We start from the raw sequence: 20,030 nt of genomic DNA on the forward strand, positions 1-20,030 counted from the left end.
TTTTTTGAACTGTGCTGGGAATTGAACCAGGGCCCCATGCATGCTGGCAAACACTCTACCTCTGAGCTACCTGCCCAGCCCCAGGATGCATTTTTAAACAAATTATGCATACTCCAGGGTTAAGCTGCCTCGTCCCTCCTAACAGCCATGGACCTGCCAAAAATCACTTTTTTTTCTTATTAAGATAGCTAGTTAAGCTTGGTGTGGTGGTACACGCCTGTAATCCCAGCGACTCAGGAGGCTGAGGCAGGAGGATCACGAGTTCAAAGCCAGCCTCAGTAATAGCAAGGCACTAAGCAATTCAGTGAGACCCTGTCTCTAAATAAAATACAAAATAGGGCTGGAGATGTGGCTCAGTGGTCAAGTGCCCCTTAGTTCAATCCCTGGTACCCATTCCCCCAAAAGATAACTAGTTATTTTATGTTGTCTTTTATATACCATTGATAATTATATTTAGATAAATTAAAATTTAGCTCAAACCTCTGCTATTGTTCTATACTTTTTTGTTGTTTTTAAGATTTTTTTTTTTAAGATAGACATAATATCTTTTTGTTTTTATGCGGTGCTGAGGACCAACCCAGTGCCCACATGTGCAAGGCAAGCACTCTGTTGTTGAGCTATAACCCCAGCCCCCGACCTAGACTTTTTTTTTAAATGTATTTTTAGTTTTAGATGGACACAATGCCTCAATTTTGTTTATTTAGGTTTTTTAATGTGGTGCTGGGGATTAAACCTAGTGTCTCACACGTGCTAGGCAAGGGCTTTACCACTGAGGCACAATCCCAGTCCCTGTCCTATACTTTTAATTAGGAAAATGATCAAGCATGCAGAAAATCAGAAAGAGTACCTTGATAAGTAGCTGCACGACTGCTGGAGTCTGCAGTCATTAATATATCATTGTTTACCTTTCTCGGCATGAGCATGCGTGTGCTTGCACACACTGTTTACGTTTTTCCTGAATGATTTAAAGTCAAGGGGCAAATAATAGTTTAATTTGCTCCTCAGTGCTGAAGCACTCAATCCCAGGATAAGAGTCTTTCCTACATATCCACAGCCCCTACTCTCATGAAAAAACCAACGGCGATTACAAATTCTATCTGCTTTCCAGCATGCCTGCAGATTTCTCCAGTTGTCCCAAGAACCTCTTTCACAGTAGTTACTGCAGTCCACAACATGGTAAATCCATGAAGCTGCACGTGTTGCGTTTGGCTGTTGTGACTCTTGAGGTAGATACACCCTGATTTTATTTTTAAAACTACAATTGGCAGGTCTGTTCAGGTGCTTCACATAGAACCTTTCTTTATTTCTGGTGCTATAACCCGTAGCCTAAGCAAACCCTCTCCTTTCCAGAACTCACAGTCTCCAATGGGCCCAGAAGCCACTTGGCAGATGAGGAGGAGCAGGAGGAGCGAGGTGGAGGAAGCGAGGATGAATGGGAGCAAGTGGGCCCCAGGAACAAGTCTTCTGTCACCCGCCAGGCGGATTTTGTTCAGACTCCAATCACTGGCATTTTTGGTGGACACATCAGGTTTATGATTTTCTGGAAAAATTTAGTGTTTGTCTATTTCAGGGTTTCATTGTTTTTGCTATCAGGGAGGTGTGAGAACTGTCCTGGCGCGTTTTGCAATCCGTGGTTTGCTTTTATACTTCCTGCCTGCTCTTTGCTTGTCCTTTTGAGTGCCTCCCTGTCAGCCTCCAGTGCTGTCCTCCTGCTTACTGGGCCCTTCTGTAGGGCACTGTCCCCAGAGGGCTGGCCTGTCTGTCAATCAGGTGTAGCTGCTCACTACCACATAGTAAGAGAAGAGCAAACTGACTGAGCTATTTGTTTCATTAAGAGAAATTCATGTACCTTATTGGAGGTGCTTTACCTACTTATTTATTTATTATTTGATGTAAAAATATATTTGTTATAAAATATGGATAGTAAAATGATTACCATAGACATGTAAGTTAACATATCCCTTGTCTCACATAGTTCATCCTTTGTTGTCGTGGCAAGAACAACTGCAGTCCACTCATGTAGCAAAGCTCCTGGACACAGTCACCCCATTCACTGCAGCCCTTAAAGACCTGTCAGGTCTTTGTCTTGCTCACCCTGCAGATCTACTGGTTTGTACTTCCTGGCTGCATCTCCCATCTCCTTTTCTGCCCCTGCCCCTGGTAATCTCTGTCTCTGTATATTTGACCTTTTTAAAAAAATAGATTCCAGAGATAGTATGAGCATACAGTATTTTCCTTTCTGTGTTCAGCTTATTTTACTTGGCATAATGTTCTCCAGGTCCATCCATGTTTTGGCAGGTAGCAGGAGCTCCCCACCCCCCCTCCCCTCTTTTTAAAAAATATTTTTAGTTGTGGATGAACACAACACTTTATTTATTTATATGGTGCTGGGGATCGAACCTAGTGCCTCACATGTGCCAGGCAAGAGCTCTACCACTGAGCCCCAGTCCCAGACAGGATCCCCTTTCTTAAGGCCGAGTAATATTCTGTTGTGTGTGCACACCACGGTTTTTTAACCATTCATCCTTGGACGGGCATGTAGGTTGATTCTTTATCTTGGCGCTGGTTGTGAATGGGTTGGAGGAGTTTAGACATCAGACCATGTGAGCTAGGAAGTGAAGGAGTGGAGGGAGATACTGTCACACAGAGGAGGATCCATGACCCTAGCTCAGTGCCATTTCCCTTAACCAGCTTGCTGTTCATTCTTGACGTCCTTCTGAAAGGTTTTCGTTTACTTGCATTAGAGCCTTTCACCGCCACATTGTGTGGGCCTGACATGTCTGTGTCCAGGCAGATTCCCTCATCAGCAGTGCTCTAAGGGCCTGTTGTCAGTAAGGGTCTTCCGGAAGGCCTTGCAGGGTATACTTAGTGAGACTTTGGCTGTGTTGTCCCCATGTTGAGTATCAGAAAAAGCAGCAGCTTTTCAAGGTGTCAGGAGTTGGTCTAGTCTTTTACTCTGGGTTTAGCAGCTTTCAACAGGTTAATAAAGAACCTCAAAACGTCTGCAGCGATGCCCTCAGAAGCTGGTCTCTGTCCTGTCTGGAACTGGGCTTTGAGCCAGTCACGTGGCCATGTCCAGCACTGAAGCGAAGCTGCAGGCCCTTCTCTTTGGGTGTTCTGGAGTCTGTGGAGCTGTGTGGTCATGTGTGTTCTGGGGAACGCTGCACACTGACTGTTGCTGCCACGATTCATCTTGGCAGACACGTCCTGGGATGTCCTGTGTTGACAGGTTGAGGGGACAGAGATCCAGCATGGCAATCTTCAGGGAGGGTGACTGCCTTCTGTTCCACCAGCCAGCAGCATGGCTCTCTCAAGGACACAGACAAGGGGACAGCTCAAGGGGGGGCAACAAGAGCCCCCATCCCTCCACTTTTTGGTGCAGAGGTGGAGTATCAAAATTGCAAGGCCATAGAAGGCCACCATACCCAGAGATCCCAAATGTGTCTAAGGATAATAACTGGACATGCCAGAACCCACCGTGATGCAGCTGCTGGCGTGGCTGAATGGTGGCCTGGCTGCCAGCCCCAGCTTAGGTGCGTGCGGTCTTTGTTTCTTTTTAGAAAAATGATAAAGTAAAGATAAAGAATCCTATAATTTAGGAAGTCTTAAGCCACCATTCAGCATGATTCTCTCTTCAGACCAGTTGAGAGAGAGATTCTCCTCTAAAATTCAGCCTTGTTCCCCGTGCTTTCAGCTTCCCCAGGAAGATCAGCCCTTTTCCAAGCCCCACCCCCACCCCCACCATTTTTTGGTGGGGGGGACACAAAATACAGGCTCTTTGTGTCAAGAAGGCAGCCACCTCTTGACTGCTTTACCAGCTCTCCTCACTGGTGTCTCCACTGTTCTTTTCTTGAGCCCAGCTCTGGAAGAGTGTGGCAGTGTGTGATAAACCCTGGATGGAGCAGCCTTCAGCTTGCTCTCCGTGGGTCTTCCTGGGCAGTCTAGGGAGACTGCCAACTCAGTTCATCCCTTCATGAACCAGTCACTCTGACTGCAGAAGAGACTCCCTTATGGTGACTCCTGGGCTGTTTCATTGCTGAGCCTAAATGGGAGATGGGCTGAATGTCCGATTTCTTCTCAGAAAAACTTAGAAAAACCACCAAAGAAAAACCAGATGGAATTGGAGCCTTTCTTGGAAGGGAGGAAGTCTGTCTTCTTGGAATGCAACTTGGTTTTATCTTCCACACCCTGCTCCCCTTCTGTGTGTCATCTTTCAGGGGAAATATGCTATTAAAATATTGCTCACCTTGGAATTTCCTCTATTAGAGCAGCTCTGAGAAAATGAAAAGTGTCTGCAGTTTGAGGCCAGGCAAGATGGTCGGTCACGCTTACTGAGCGGCACTTGGAGTAGCAGTGTGGCATGGAGGTGGAGAGTTGGAAGAGGAGATGGGTGTCCTTCCTGAGTGCTGGAGCAAGGCTAGGCTTGGGTACTGACACCTAGCATGGGGTGTTGAGTCATTTATAAGTTCAGTGTACCTTTAGCTTTTCTGTGCTCTCTAATCTCCTAAAAGTGATAACTGAGTAATCTGATTTTCAGTGCTTATTCTCCTTTCCTGGTGGTCAATCTTAAGGGAAAGTGGCAAGGAGTGGGCTCTTACTTTTTTTTTTTTTTTTGCTTTCGATTATTAGGTCTGTGGTCTACCAGCAGAGTTCAAAAGAATCTGCCACTCTGCAGCCATTCTTCACATTGCAGTTGGATATCCAGTCTGACAAGATACGCACAGTTCAGGATGCACTGGAAAGCTTGGTGGCCAGAGAGTCTGTCCAAGGTTATACTACAAAAACCAAACAAGAGGTATGTTCGTAGTTGAAGAAGAATGCAGAATTAGGAATGAGGGGAAGTGGATTTGAATTCTGCCTCTCAGATCAGTTGCTTAAATTTTTTGTATTGAAAATTTGCACTTTTTAAGAATGGAGCGGTTGTGGTGGCACATGCCTGTTGCAGGTTCAAAGCCAGCCACAGCAACCTAGGGAGACACTGTCTCACAATAAAAAGGGTTAGGGGCCTGGGGTTGTGGCTCCGCGGTGGAGCGCTTGCCTTGCACGTGTGGGGCCCTCGGTTCAATCCTCAGTACCACATAAAAATAAATGAAGGTATTCTGTCCAACTGCAACTAAAAAATACTACACTTGATCTTAGCCAAAAGGCCGAGAAGCGATGCAACTAAAAAATAAATACTTTTAAAAAGGCAGCAGGGTGGGGGAGGGCTAGGGACATAGCTCAGTGGTTAAGTGCTCCTGGTTTTAATCTGCAGCATCAAAAGTAAATAAAAATGCCTGTAACCCCAGCAGCTTGCTAGCCTAAAGCAGGAGGATCGTGAGTTCAAGGCCAGCCAGTCTCAGCACCTTAGCTAAGCCCTAGGCAACTCAGCAAGACCCGGTCTCTAGATAATATTTTTATATTATTAAAAAAAATACATTATAAAAAAGGGCTGGGGATGTGGCCCCTGGATTCAATCCCTGGTACAAAAAGAAGAAGAAGAAGAAGGATGGAGTGGTGAAACGGATGATCCTAGCCACCTCTTGGCTCTAAATTGTGTGGCACAAGCTGATAATCTCCTTTGGGTCTTAGGTCTAGCGCTGTGTTGCATGTGTGGCCGTCTGAGCAGGTGTCACAGGGTCAGTGCTGCCTCCCGCAGGGCTGCCTTATGTTCATGGTGCACAGCACAGTTTTTACCTTTTTCATCTTGGTGAGTTAGGAGTAGCCGCTTACTGCTCAGTGCTTTCTGTCAGCTGTCGAGCAAGGCAGAGCTTCCTGGTTCTTCTCTCTCTTTCCCTGTTTTCTGCTCCACAGTAGAGAAGGCCTTCCCCGTTTCTTAAAGAGTGTGGCAGTGAGTTCATAGACATGTGTCGAGGTGAACGCCGGCTTTGTTGAAGGGTTGGAGTAAGCCACCGGATGTTCCTGTGAAACCGTGTGTGGGTGTGCAGTGTGTGGTAGCTGTAAGGTCGACCCCTGTCTCCTCATTGTCCTTTTCCTGCACCTGTGTGCTGAGTAAAAAAGAGCAAAGGAGACCTTGGAGACCTTTACTCCTCCTTTGGATTGGCTAAACCACATTGTCAAGGGATCTGCAGAAGTTAGGCCCCATTCTCAGGTTTTCTGATTTGCTTCTGATCTGCAATTTCGTTTTAAAAATAAAAGAGCTAGGCACCAGACAGATACCTGGGTAAGCTGAGAGTGGAGGAGCCCATGGAAGAGAGAGCGGGCTGGGTATTTGTGTCTGGCTGTGGGTGGCTTCATCAGCTTGGCCCAGTCCATGGCAGCTGTGACTCCAGAGGTGGACCATGTATCTGGCTGCTCTTGCCACTTTCCTCAGTCTCTTCTGTGAGCCAGTGATGGCTGTGTTGGGCCACTGGTCCTTCTGGGAGTTCTTGAGCCTCTGCCTGGGTAGCCCAGGAAAGATCTTTGTGTAATGTGCCTTCTTTACTCTTGTTGTGCTGCAGTTGAACACTGATCAGGACCAGGGCTGTGCAGGCTTGGGGACAAGCAGTGGTCAGCCTGTTGCTTGGGGGGGGGGGGGGGGGGGGCGGCAGGGGTACTTTGGGAGAGCAGTCATTGGGAGGAGCCTCAGGATGAAGAGGAGTGCTGCACCCTGTTGTGGCTCTGTGGTGTTGCCCACACAGTCAGGAGCTTCCAGAAGAGCAGGCATGTGAGCAGGGGAGGCTTTTTGGATGACTTGTATGGAAATATGTATACAAAGCAAAGAATGCATTTTTTTGAATGTGACTGTTTTAAAATTTCCTTTTAAAAATACCAGATTTAGGGCTGGGGCTGGGGCTCAGTGATAGAGTGCTTGTCTAGCATGTGAGGCACTAGGTTCGATCCTCAGCACCACATATACATAAATAAAATAAAGGTCCATTGACAACTAACAAATGTTTATATATATATCAGATTTGGTGTTGAGGGTGTAGCTCTGTGCTGGAGCCCCTGCCTAGCGTGCAGCCGGCATACCGAGGACCTGGGCTTGAACCCAGCACAAACACACATCCTGCAGATAAAAGCCCAATTTTAATTTTATTGGATTTTAGGTGAAAGGTGGTTTTTTCCTTCCTCTGTTAGAGTATAGGAAGTATAGATCCATTGAAAAACAATCGCTATATAGAAAATGCCTGGCTATGTGGTTAGTTGGAAATTGTGCCTTAGTTTGTCTGGAAACCCAAAATGCATATTAAGAATTTCAGGTGTTCAGTGAGTCACTGAGAGCTTCCAAATGACACTAAGCACTGAAGGGCACCCTAAGAGGTCATCTGGGCCTTCCATCCACAGGTGGGGACCTGGAACCTCACAGAACTGATCTCCAGGGTGAACTGTCAGCAGTGCCCCATCTTTGTTGGCTCATAGGTAATTGCTGGGCCCAGAGATGCTCACTATCAGGCACAGTTCGATGTGGGGAAGTGTGAGGTAGTTTCTCGACCTGGAATCTTACCAGGGGGAACATACGCAGGAGGAGCCTGGGAGGTCACTCAGTCCAACCAGCGATGGCTCTTGAGCTTGCTTTCAGAGGACACCTCCACATCTGACATGTGTACAGTCCTCTGACAGGTTTGTTTTTCTTACTATGTTGTTACCTCTTGGATGCTTTTTTTTTTTTTTTTTTTAAATTTTGTCAGAGTATTCTCGAAGAAAATAATAGGAAATATTAAAGAGTTTGTAAGTATAGTGAATGGTAAAGTGAAAACACAACTGGTTAAAGAAAATTTAGCTTTATGCTGGGCTCTGTGGCTCATTGCTTATGATCCCAGCAATTTGGGAGGTCAAGGCAGGAGGACTGCAAGCCCAAAGTGGCCACCTCATGAGACCTTGTCCCAGAATTAAAACAGGCTGGGGGTTTAGCTTTGTGGTAAAGCATCCTTGGGTTCGATCCCCATCACCAAAAACCCAAAATAAAAATCTAGCTTATTTAAAAGGAGCATTCTTTGGATCTATAAAAATATGTCAGGGGCATATTAATTGATAAAACCAAAATATTATGAAATTGATGGTTAGGATAAATGGCTTTAGGGTTTTTGAAAACATTGAACTGAAAGAACTGACATCAGTGTTGTTGAGACCACATGCATTGAGTGGACTGGGAAGGAGCCGGAAGAGAAGATAAACGCTTCCAGGGCATACCCTCAGGGACCTGCTGCGGCCTGTATCTAGGCCCTGCCTCCTAGTGTCCACCCCCTCCCAGAAATATCATCAAGAGTGTTAGTCCACGGACAGGTCAGAGCCTCATGATCCAGGCACTTCCCAGAAGCCCATGTGTGGACACTGCTGCACTGGGGACCAAGCCCCTGACCTGTGAGCCTTTAGGGGACATTCCAAATCCAGATCATGACACTGAGAATTATGAAAAACCAGGTCAACACATCTGAATCCAGGCTGCCTGCCACAGTGCAGAACTTCCCTTGGCAGTCGCAGATGGGCTGCAGGGCTGGGGCAGGAAGGGGCGCGGAGCCCTGCTATTGGGTGCTGGTGAAGACATGTGCTGCCCCCAGTCGGACAGGACGGGTGTCCTGGTGTGTTCTGTGTCCCAGGTTGAGATAAGTCGGAGAGTGACTCTGGAAAAGCTCCCTCCTGTCCTTGTCTTGCATCTGAAACGATTTGTTTATGAGAAGACTGGCGGGTGTCAGAAGTTGATCAAAAACATCGACTATCCTGTGGACCTGGAGATCAGCAAAGGTAATGCTGAGGTGCTCCCAGAGCGGCCAGCACCACATTTTGTGATAGGGGGTTATGTCAAGATGAAGGGCACTTTTTTGGCTTTTTAAATTTCAAATTTCTTGACATACACATATGTCATATTACATACGTTTTGCGTGTTGTGTATGGTGCTGGGAATAGAACTCAGGCCCTCTAGACATTCTAGGCAAGTGCTCTGCAACGGAGCTACATCCTCAGCCCCTCTTGATTTTAATATTAAAATTGTCACAAAAATGGCTTTTTAAAAGGGCTGGGGTTATGGCTCAGTGGTAGAAAGCTTGCCTTGCATGTGTGAGGCCTTGGGTTCAATTTTCAGCACCACATAAAGAAAAATAAATAAAGGTATTGTGTCCATCTACAACTAAGATATATATATTTTTTAAAAATGGCTTTTTAAAAATAGAGGCCAAAGACTGGGGATATAACTCATTGGTAGAGCGTTTGCCTAGCATGTGTGAGACCCTGGGTTCAGACCCCAGTGCCGCTACAGAATAAAAGTAAAAACAGGCAGAAATGAGTAAGCCATATGGTTAACTAGATGAGAAAAACGGAGCCTTTGTCCATCAAAGTAAGTACCCACAGCTGTGTTGAGCAGCGAGGTTGGATGGCAGTGGGACTCCCTCTGGTTGCAGTGATGCGTGTGTTAGCTTTGTGAACTCCTTGACCATGAGTCCCCCAGGTAACAGGGCTCAGCACATTCAGAAAGCCACTTAGAAGAGCCCTGGATTAAAGCCTCGGCAGGACAGCTGAGTGCACCCCTTGAGGGAAAGCTTTTGTCGGTGCTTCAGAATTTGTGAAAATGTCTTGTACAACATTGAAAGTTAGAATGGTACCCTGAGGAGTCAGCATGTCCCAAAGTCTGGGAAGCAGAGGCGGGTGCCTTAGCAGCATTGGCTGAGGAAGCTCATGCTCTTTCCCACCTGCCTGACACACCTGGAGTCTCCTCACAGCCAGGTGCCACGTGTAGTCGTGCCCTTGGTGCCCAAGGACAACATGGCACCTTCTGTTAGGGATTCTGGCTCAGAGTGGGGCTGCAGCCAGTCCCCTGTCCCTCCACCCTCTGCTTCACAGCTGCCTCCATCCTCTCCAGCAGTGTGGCTTCTGATCTGGAGACCAGAGGGAGGAGAGATGCCAGCAAGGCATGATGGGTCCCCTTCCAATCTGCCTTGTCTAGGAACCTGGGAGGCAGCCCCGGCACAGGAGGCGCCTTGACCTTCACCTGCCCGGGAGCCGCCTGTGCTAGCAGGTGGCTTGCCTTCTGTTTCTTTCCTTTTTCTTCCTCTGGGTCTCTTTTGCTCTTCTTCCTTTCTCTTTCTTTCTGTGTTTCTGCTTCTGTCTTCCTCTCTGTTGCTCTTCCTTGGAGGTCTCATTGTGTTGCCAAGGACAGCCTCGAATTCCCGAGCTCTGCCTTAGCCTCCTAAGCTGCTGGACTCCAGGCGCGTACCACTGTGCCCTGGGGGCATTCCTGATTAAGCTGATTGCACCTCTCTCCTTGCTTATTACATGTGGTTTTGTATCTGCTCCCACCTCAAATCCTTTGTAGAAAGAGAAATGACATCACTGGGGGCCAGAGGATCTTGCTGGGGTGGGGGTGGGGTGGGGTAGGAGAGGAGGCACAGTGGCTGCCGAGAGTGCCTCCTGGAATGGGCTCCTCCTGGCCCTGAGTGCTCCTGCCTGGGAGTTGAACCTGAAGAAAGGCACAGGCTCAGGGAAGCATAGTGGCCTCACATGGTTAGAGTTTGATGTGACTCACTTATGAAATGTTCTGATTCTTGGGTTTCTCAGGACTGTTTTGGTGAGCTTGCTTTTGAGTGGACAGCATTTTTCTTGTGCAGTTTTTTAGAGCATCTGTTTGCAAGAGGCGTCCAACCTGAGCCTTGTGGTTCTGGGCTTGCTCGGGCACCTCGCAGGTGGGCTGGGCCTGTACTCCTCCCTGCCCTGCACGCTGGTTCCCCTCCTGGTCCACTAAGGGCAGAGCTCTGCTCTCCGCCCTGCTGCTGGCTTGTTGGGTAGAGACTGTCCTAGCCCTTGGCTTTTGTTACTCTGAACCTCTAAGTGCTTTTGTGGATTGGAGCTGTTGATGTTTTGTTTTTCAGAACTGCTTTCTCCAGGAGTTAAAAATAAGAATTTTAAATGCCACAGAACCTATAGGCTCTTTGCAGGTAAGTGCTGTTTTGCTGTCCCTTGCTTGTTGGAGCAGTGGTGGAGCCTTTATCCCCAGGCTCCCTTCCGTGTGCCATCACTCTTGCAGAGTGTGCTCTACTCTGTGGGCAGGGAGCCCTAGGGAGATGGTCCTGAAGCGAATGCCTCTGTCTTCAAGGCAGAGTGAACTTCAGCTGCCAGCGAGGTGGGGTGACCGGCAGTGGAGCCTCTGTATCGGCTGGTCACTCTCCTGGGTTAAGAGATGTGTCCCACCCTGGCGTCCCTGGACCCTCCTGTATATGGTACTGTATATGGTACCTCCCCGGCTCCTGGGCTTCCAGCCTCCCCACAGTGAGGTCCGAGAGGGTGAATGGCACACCCCATCCCTGGAGGGGCTCAGCAGGGTTTCCCATCTGTCTGCCTCAGTCACTCCTGAGGTTTTAAGGGTTTGATGAGCCATATCCAGGGCCAAGGATCTGGCCACACTGGAAGGTACCCGCTCTCTCTGTCTCCCTTGTCTCCCCTGTCTCCCGTGCTTTGTTGTTGTGTTGGGTTTTGTTTGTTTGGTTTTGCTTTCCCCTCCTCCTCAAAACATCTGATCACAGCCCCTCCCTGACCTGTTGGGCCCTAGTGAAAGTGGCAGTAGGTGCCTTCTCTCATGGGTGTGTGCAGTCTCCTTCCCTTGCCTGCGAGTGGAAGTTCTGAGGTCTGGTGGGCACTCTGCGGCTCTGCAGCCAACCAGCCTGGCTCTATGGCCAGCCTGGCTCCTTGGAGCCTGCACTGAGGTCCTAGTGGACCGTCTTTGCCTTTTCTCTGCATCTACCCGCTTGAGACCCTTGCAAGGGAAGGTTGGTAGTCAGGGGCAGGGTGGAGAATTCTTTGTCTCTGGGTCAGGTGCCTCAATGTGAATATGTATGCATTCTCAAGAAGTGAACTCTCAAAAAGTAAAAGCTTTTCAAAAAAAAAAACAAACAAACAAAAAAACAAACCTGGGTCTCTGTTCTGCCTCTGACAGTGGGCTCTCCTGGGCTAAGTGATGTGTTACACATTAGTTACCTGGACTGCTACCTTAAGAAGCTGGGATGTATGGAGTACAATTCTCCTGAACTTTTATTTAGAGTGGAGGTGTCTTATGGGAAGTATGGATTAATTAAACCCTCAGGTTCTTCAAATTCTACTGACTTAGTTGGTTACTTTGAAAACAAAACTATTGGTCTTCAAGGTCAAAATTCAGGACAAAAATTCCAAAGAGAATTTGGGGCCTAAGAGACATGCTTGTGTCCTGTGACTTGTGCACAAGAATAAGCTGGGACCTTCATTGGCTGTTTACCTGTTTCTGACTGCAGAGCCAAAGAGTCTGGCCAGTGACAGAATCCACCCCTTTAGTAGCTCTGTCCTCCAACTCTAAGCATTGTCCTCCCAGCAACCGTTCCTAGCCCAGAGTGGACCTGGGCCTTCTACATTCATTCAGCACCCAGACGTGACAGCTGCCGCTGGAGCCCGAGATGTTTGGGTTGTTCAGTGCTGACATTTCCTGCCAATGACACTGCGCCTGCCCGTGGCTATGCCTTTGGACCACTCACTGTTGGGGGAACACAGCTTAGCAGTCCACACTGCTCTTCCTGTCCAGAATTTGGCAGGACATCCTTCACCCAGCCTGATGTCTCCAGCTGAATGGGCATTCTCCGCCCTGCCTCACAGGAGGGGGAGCCCATGTCCTGTGACTGTCTTCGCTGTCCTCACCACCTTGCCCAACATTTACGTTGGTCTAGGCTTCTTTTGTTTGTTTTGTTCCAGGGGTTGAACCCAGAGGCGCTTAACCACTGAGCCACATCCCAGCCCGTTTTTTATATTTTATTTAGAGACAGGGTCTCCCTGAGTTGCTGCGGCTGGCTTTGAACCTGCAATCCTGCCTCAGCCTCCCGAACTGCTGGGATTACAGGTGTGCGTCACCTCGCCCAGCTTGTCTAGGCCTTTGACTAAGACTTCATGGTTGAACTACAGGATTCTTTAAAAACATAAATACAGGCCTAGGGATGGGTTGTGTGGCTGCTGAGGCTCTGTGGGAGGTGTCTTTGTGAGGTGTTAGGTGTTTTAAATATGCTACTAAAATGTGTGTGTATAATGTGATAGTGTGCAAGACAGGTGTCTTACACATGTGGTATCATCCACACATAGTGACAGGTTACGTGTGGATACAGGCCCCAACACGAGATCTGTCTTGCCTTACTCTTACCCTTGCCTTGAAGCTATGTGCAACTTTGTATTATAAATCATTCACGTTGTTTGAGCTTTATAACACTGCTCTCAGTTCCCCCTCTCCCATGGACATCCCAGGACAGGGGCTGCCTCTAACAGTGCCTGCTGCTCTCTTGCAGTGGTCTATCATCATGGCAGCAGCGCGACCGGAGGCCATTACACTACGGACGTCTTCCAGATTGGCCTGAATGGCTGGCTGCGCATCGACGACCAGACGGTCAAGGTGGTCACCCAGTACCAGGTGGTGAAACCAGCTGCTGAGCGCACAGCCTACCTCCTGTATTACCGCCGAGTGGACCTGCTGTGACCCTCTGTGCGCGTGTGTGTGCCTGATGCCCGCTTTTAGAACACCAGTCTCACTAACTTCCTGCCTCTCTTTAGTGGCTCTTTAGAGAGAAACTTTCTCCTTTTTGCGAAAATGGGCTCGAATGAAAAGGAGATGCCTTGGGGTTTGTGCGCAGTGTAGTTTTATGTTGACTTCTAACTTCCAAATCAAAATCATTTGGTTGAAACAGACTGTCGCTTGATTTAAGAATAACAAAAACCCATATTTCTGAAATAATGCTGATTCCTAAGAAAGGGAAACTTTCATTTGATTCCCAGTCTAATTGCTTAGTAGAATAAATTCTGCACCAGCAACCTTGTAAATTTGTGAAAAATGAATTTTATCTTTCCTTAAAAAATAAATTTTTTAATCCATTACACTTTCCTCCCCCACCCTTTAGTTTTTGATAAAAATGAGCCAGTTATTGGAGAAGAAAATAGTTCTTACTTCAGAAGAAAAATAAACATAAAAAATAAGTTGCTGGTTCCTAACAGGAAAAGTACATTTTAATAATTGTGCGATGAGAAACTGCTTACGTACACATTGCGATCAACATTTGGAGTTAAGATGCTAGTCTGCATAGATGGGTGATTGTAACCTTATTGCCATTAAAAGATTCCAAATTGCATTCATGCTTCTGTGTACCCGTGATGAAGAAGGGCAAACACAAGGCTGCGTCCCGAGTCTGCTCTGTCGGCTCTGCTGTCGCTCCTCTGTACCGCCGCGTCCCCACTTGTACACAGTTTAGTGACACCTAGGAGTATAAAGTTTCGCCCATCAATAAAAATCACAAAGTTGGTTTAAAGCTGCCTGTGTTTCTTTGAATGCAAAGACCTTTTTCAGTGACGCGTTCGTGGGGCACAGCTGCACCTGCCGGCTACAGGAAACCCTGCCACCAGCCGAGCTGTGGATGTGGGCCACTGAGGTCCTAGAATCCCAGTTAGCTGGAAAAGGGAGGTCCTGGTACACGCCCCCCCACCCACACACACACACACACACATACACATTGGTACTGTATCCCAGCAGTTTCCAGGTACACCAAATGGTGGTTTAAATGGAGGCTGAGCAGCTCAGCAGCACCTCCCAGCACCACCCTCAGGTGCCTGCAAGAGAAGAGAGCACATGCCAGGGAGAGGCTGGTGGCAAGGGCTCCTGCCCCATGCCCTGTGAAGACAACTCTTAGAAATGTGCCAGATCCACAGAGAAGTGGTTCTCGTGTGGCTGAGCCCTTCTCTATCTCTTCCTTTACTGCCTGGTGTTCCCATGGCTTGGTGCTGTTCTTTGAGGGAAAAGAGCTTACCCTGTAAAATTACAGTACTGACGTCACCCGCTTGGCCTGTTTACCCAGTCATAACCCCATTCTGATTTGCTTGGCTGAATTACAATCTAATTAGCTTCTTGTTAGAATAATGTACAATTCCTACGGAACACATGGAGTTTGGCAGCCAGTTAGCATTGCGGGGAGCAATCCACACCCACAAAGACCTAGCCAACGATGAAGCAGAGCCTGACTCCATGGCATTGAGTCAAGTTCTAGATGGGGCTACTTGAGCCGCTCACAGACTCCTCCTGTGCCTAGGGCCCTCTCTGTCCTAAGTCGGTCAAGAGAAGTGGCCTTGTTGCTGGGTGTTCCATGGGGGGTCTGGTGGAGTGCCTTTTCAGGCAGTGGAAGAAGAGGCCTGCTTGAAGTGGGTTGGGCACCCAGACCTGTACCCAGTTCTGCAAATGCATCCTGTGTCCGCAGATAGGAAAATTTCCCCTGAAATATCTTTCTTGGCTTCCTGACAATCTGAAAATTATCATGATAGTGTCTGCTTGTAAGCCCAAGATGGGTTGTGAAGCATGGGAAAGGGAGTCCCTTTGAGGATTGAGAGTCTCTTTCAAGATGCTATGGATTATGTCCATCGGGACATCCAGGTGTCTTAGTCCACTTGTAGCTTGGGATGCTGCATCTATTCCTAAGGTCACTGTCTCTTGTGACCGTCACCTGGTAGCCAGCAAAGGAGTCTCCTGTCACCTTCCTGTGTCTGTGTTAGCACTGCATGTCCCTGGCCTGGATTTGGGTTGCTTTAACAAGCATCAAAGTGTAAAAAGCTGACAACAGCTCTGTTTCTCATGGAGCCTGAAGTTCAAGGTCGAATTTCTGCAGCTCAGTGTTCTTGCTATGTGCTCCTACGGCAGGGTGAGCTCTGGTCTCCTCTCACAAGGACCCTCGTCCCACCCTGGCCCCCACCTCCGTCTAATCCCAACACCCTCGGGCCCTGCCTCTGGGTACCATTTCAGGGCATCATCTTCAGCACAGCATCCCTTTAAGTGCTTAAGGTCGCACTTAGGATGTAGATATAGTTACTTTTGGTTTTGTATTGTCCAAGCAAGGTCAGCACATCACCAGCTGCAGGCAGGAGAGCAAACCCCAGAGGAGCTGACTATACCAGGGAGAGGACAGCCTAGAATTAGGAATGACCAGCATTCGGTCCTGGCATTAACTGGCCATAGCTGGAGAGTTGGATGATTCCAGCAAAAACAAACATTTTCTGAAGTCTTGCACCGTCAGCCAACCTGGCGTTGGGCCTTCATTTACACTTAGAGGTTTGCCTGTTAACTTCAGTGTTAGCAGCTACAAAATTGGTGATTTTTCCTTCACTAACATGTGGCAGTTCTCTAGGTGGCTTGTAAGTCAAAAGTGAATGCTAAGATTGTAGCAAGTATGTCACGGGGTGACGTTCTCAGGGAGGAGCCTAATGAAGTCCCACCAGCCAACAAGCTGCCTAAGCCAAGTGGTTGCCATTCTCTGCCCTGTTGGTGTGATGATAGTTTGGCCACTGGGCGTCTCCTGGGGCATTCTGCAGTCATTTCTCAGCATAGTTGTGTTAGGTGTGCTGTGGGTGACACAAGCAAGAACTGCGTAGAAGGCATCATCACCTCCCTCAGTGACATACCTGGATGTCGCTGTCAGCAGCTCTGGTACTGGCCCAAGGTGATGCTAGGAAAGCTGAGTGCAGTCCATGAATTGCTTCTGAATCGACCAAGGTGAGCCAGTGGGGACGGGGCAGTCGGTGGGGAGCTGACCTCTGTTAGTCCATCAGGAAAGAGACAGGCAAGACGTGTTGGGGACCGCAAATCAAGTCAAGATGGCGCCTGGCAGTTTGCCAGGAGGAGTGGTTTGTGAAGCAAGGCCACCGAGCCATTTAGATGGTGGGGATTCCTATTTGGCTGATTGCTGTATCTAGATGGTGCTAATTGAGTCAAGCTGTGTGTAATCAGTTAGGTATATATACCTCTGCTGTCCCGCAATAAAGCAGCTCCTGCTACCTTGAGTTCCCGCTCAGTTCCCGCTGAGTTTCCCCGCAATAAAGCAGTTCCCACTTCAACCTTCAAATTGCTTGTCACCTCCCCGTTATTTTGCCCAGCCGGACTGTGGCATATGGTGGCCCGTACGGGGAGCTCCAGGATGTTTGGGAGTAAGTGACAAGGTAAGGCTGCTCGCCCCTGAGGATAGGGCAAGAGAATGGCTGACCATTTCAAGAAACAGTGTGTTCTTGTTTCGTTTTGTTTCTTTTCATTTTTAAGCTGCCTGTCCCTAGAAATAAATAGGACAGGAGAAAAGCTGATCGCCCCCGAGGAACAGATAGGGCGAGAGAAGGGATGCACATTTCAAGAAAATAGAAAAATTGATACAGTGTGTTTTTGTTCTGTTTTGTTTCGGTTTTGTTTTGTGTTATCTTAGTGGATTGCGTTATCTTTGTTATGGAAAAATGGGATCAGAAGTTAGTAAAAATCAAACCGAAAGGGTGTTAAGTAAATTGCTAGAGGAAGGAGGCACCTCAGTAAAACCAAGAATAATTAGGGCATACGTTGATACGATACAAAAATGTAGCCCATGGTTCTTTAAGGAGGAGTTGTTAATATCACAATGGGACCATCATGGTGAATATTTTAAAAAGATAGAAAAGAAAAACCCAGGAACTCTGTCAGTTGGCACATTAACATTATGGACGTTGATACGATCTCGTTTGCTTAGTCCAAAGCCTTCGGTTCAGACTATGGTAGAGGAAGGAGAAGACATCTTAGATCAAGTAAAAGAGAAAGTCTCTCGAGCTAGTCAGACAGGGGAAGAAAGTTTAAAGGAGGAAGGGCTATCAGGGGAGGAGTTACAACAGGAGGCTGCTACTAACACCTTTCTATCACCAGAGGGTGTAAGTATTCAACCAACAGCTCCACCTATGGAGATAACATATGCTGGGTGGCCCCCAACCCCCATAGTTGATAGATGGGATCCTAAGACAGGACCTCGAAGATTAGCATGCCCTGTACTTGAGGATGAGGGAGGGCAGCGATATCACCAGGTTTTGGATTTTAAAACTGTAAAGCAATTGAAAGAAGCTGTAGCAGCCTATGGTCCTCAAGCCCCTTTTACCGTAAGCATGGTTGGGTCCATTGCAAATTATAACTTGACACCAGCAGATTGGGCTAGCCTGTGCAAGGCTGTGCTAAATGGAGGACAATATCTGTTATGGAAAGTTGCTAATCAGGAATTGTGTAAGGAGACTGCCAAGCAAAATGCAGCAGCCGGGTATCCACAGAGAAATCTAGATATGTTGCTAGGAGAAGGACCTTATGAGGATCAGCAGCAACAAACTAGATATGATTCTGCCATATACTTACAAATCGCTTCAGCCGCAGTTAAGGCATGGAAGATTTTACAAGGACAAGGAGATTTACAAGGTCAATTATCTAAGGTAATACAAGGAGCTAATGAACCTTATGCTGAGTTTGTGGATAGGCTTATACAAACAGCAAGCAGAGTCTTTGGGGATGTAGAACAAGCGATGCCATTAATAAAGCAACTAGCCCTCAAACAAGCCAATAGATGGTGTAGGGAGGCTATTAGACCTTGGAAATATAAAGACTTAAATGCATACATTAAACTGTGTAGAGATATTGGTGAACCAGTGATGCAGGGGCAAGTCTTGGCAGCTGCAGTAACCCGGGGAGTACAACAGGCTTTAGGTGCCAGGCCAAAAACATGTTATAATTGTGGTCAAGCAGGACATTTTAGAAGGAATTGCCCCATAGGAGGAGGGTTTAAAACAAGTTACAAAACTGGGTATGATCAAAAAAGAAAAATACCAGGTGTTTGCCCACGATGTCGTAGAGGAAAACATTGGGCTTGTGAATGCCGTTCTCAGAGTACTGTAGAGGGTACTCCGTTGCCAAAAAACGGACGAGGGGCCCACAACCACAAATATACGGGGCATTGAAGGAACCCAGCAACACCATCAGGGTAGTGCCCAGGACACATTATCCATTAACTCCCTTATCAGATAAAACAGAGGAAGCGCAGGATTGGACATCTGCGCCTCCACCAGAGCAGTACTAACTCCAGAGATGGGAGTTCAGATCATTCCCACAGGGGTAAAAGGACCTCTTCCCCAAGGAACAATAGGCTTATTATTAGGACGCAGTTCTTCTACTCTAAAAGGACTTATGATAAGTCCTGGGGTAATTGATCCCAATTATGAGTGTGAGATAAAAATTATAGCTAGTTCTCCAAGGGGTATCCAAGGAGATAGGATTGCACAGTTATTAATACTCCCTAGCTCACATGACAAATTTGCTAGTCATAATGTAGAAAGAGGTTCCAAAGGATTTGGCTCCACAGGTATAGATTGGGCTATGCTTTTTTAAATTTAGATTCTTGCCCTATGTTAAACTTAACTATTCAAGGAAAAAATTTCAATTGACTACTAGACACAGGTACCGATCTTAGCATCATCTCTCGTCAAGAATGGCCAAAAGATCGGCCTTTACAACAAGCCACTCAAACGCTTCGAGGCCTAGGGGTGGCGACTAATCCCCATAGAAGTGCGATGGTATTAAAATGGAAGGATCCTGAAGGATGTGAAGGAACTATACAGCCATATGTATTGGATCATCTTCCTATAAATTTATGGGGATGAGATGTTCTAGGTCAATTGGGATTAACATTAACTAATAACATTCCACATATCAATCCAAATGCGCCCACTATTATGGCTGGACAAGGTTTTAGGAAAGGAAAAGGATTAGGAGAACAAGGACAAGGTATAGCGGCACCAATACAAATAGATCAAAAAACAGATAGACATGGATTGGGTTTTCGGGAGGGGGCACTGAGACAATAAAAATTACTTGGAAATCAGAAAGGCCAGTATGGGTTCCTCAGTGGCCCCTGACTAAAGAAAAGATACAAGCAGCCCATGACCTGGTCAATCAACAATTAGCGGAGGGACATATACAACCTTCTGTATCTCCCCATAATACTCCCATTTTTGTTATCAAAAAGAAATCTGGCAAATGGAGACTATCACAGGATTTAAGAGCTTTTAATAACGAGATGGTTATCATGGGACCTGCTCAATCGGGGATTCCTCAATTGTCTGCTTTGCCAAAAACCTGGTACGTTTTAGTTATAGATATTAAAAGATTTTTTTTTCCATTCCAATTCATCCTGAGGATAGTCCACATTTTGCATTTACTATCCCTGTGCTGAATCATGAAGGTCCTGATCAGAGATATGAATGGAAAGTACTCCCTCAAGGGATGGCTAACAGCCCAACTATGTGTCAAATTTATGTTA

At 47.1% G+C, this 20,030-nt stretch overlaps 1 protein-coding gene and 1 pseudogene across 1 annotated transcript in view; one reads left to right on the forward strand and one right to left on the reverse strand.

The window, feature by feature from the left end:
• The window catches only part of Usp10 (ubiquitin specific peptidase 10), a 63,924-nt gene extending 49,708 nt beyond the window's left edge, over nucleotides 1-14,216 (forward strand). Inside the window, exons 10-14 of the mRNA XM_046434604.1 lie at nucleotides 1,351-1,528; nucleotides 4,630-4,795; nucleotides 8,520-8,664; nucleotides 10,782-10,847; nucleotides 13,206-14,216. Coding sequence (XP_046290560.1) covers nucleotides 1,351-1,528; nucleotides 4,630-4,795; nucleotides 8,520-8,664; nucleotides 10,782-10,847; nucleotides 13,206-13,393 — 743 coding nt within the window. The 3' untranslated portion in view covers nucleotides 13,394-14,216. The remainder of the gene's footprint in view (nucleotides 1-1,350; nucleotides 1,529-4,629; nucleotides 4,796-8,519; nucleotides 8,665-10,781; nucleotides 10,848-13,205) is intronic.
• On the reverse strand, nucleotides 5,060-5,159 carry LOC124086800 (U2 spliceosomal RNA; annotated as a pseudogene).
• Nucleotides 14,217-20,030: the final 5,814 nt, after the last annotated feature.

The sequence above is a fragment of the Marmota monax genome, unplaced genomic scaffold, assembly GCF_021218885.2.
Source record: "Marmota monax isolate L192 unplaced genomic scaffold, Marmota_monax_Labrador192_F-V1.1 WCK01_AAM20220418_F8-fsc00024, whole genome shotgun sequence".
In the NCBI taxonomy this organism is placed as follows: Eukaryota; Metazoa; Chordata; class Mammalia; order Rodentia; family Sciuridae; genus Marmota; species Marmota monax.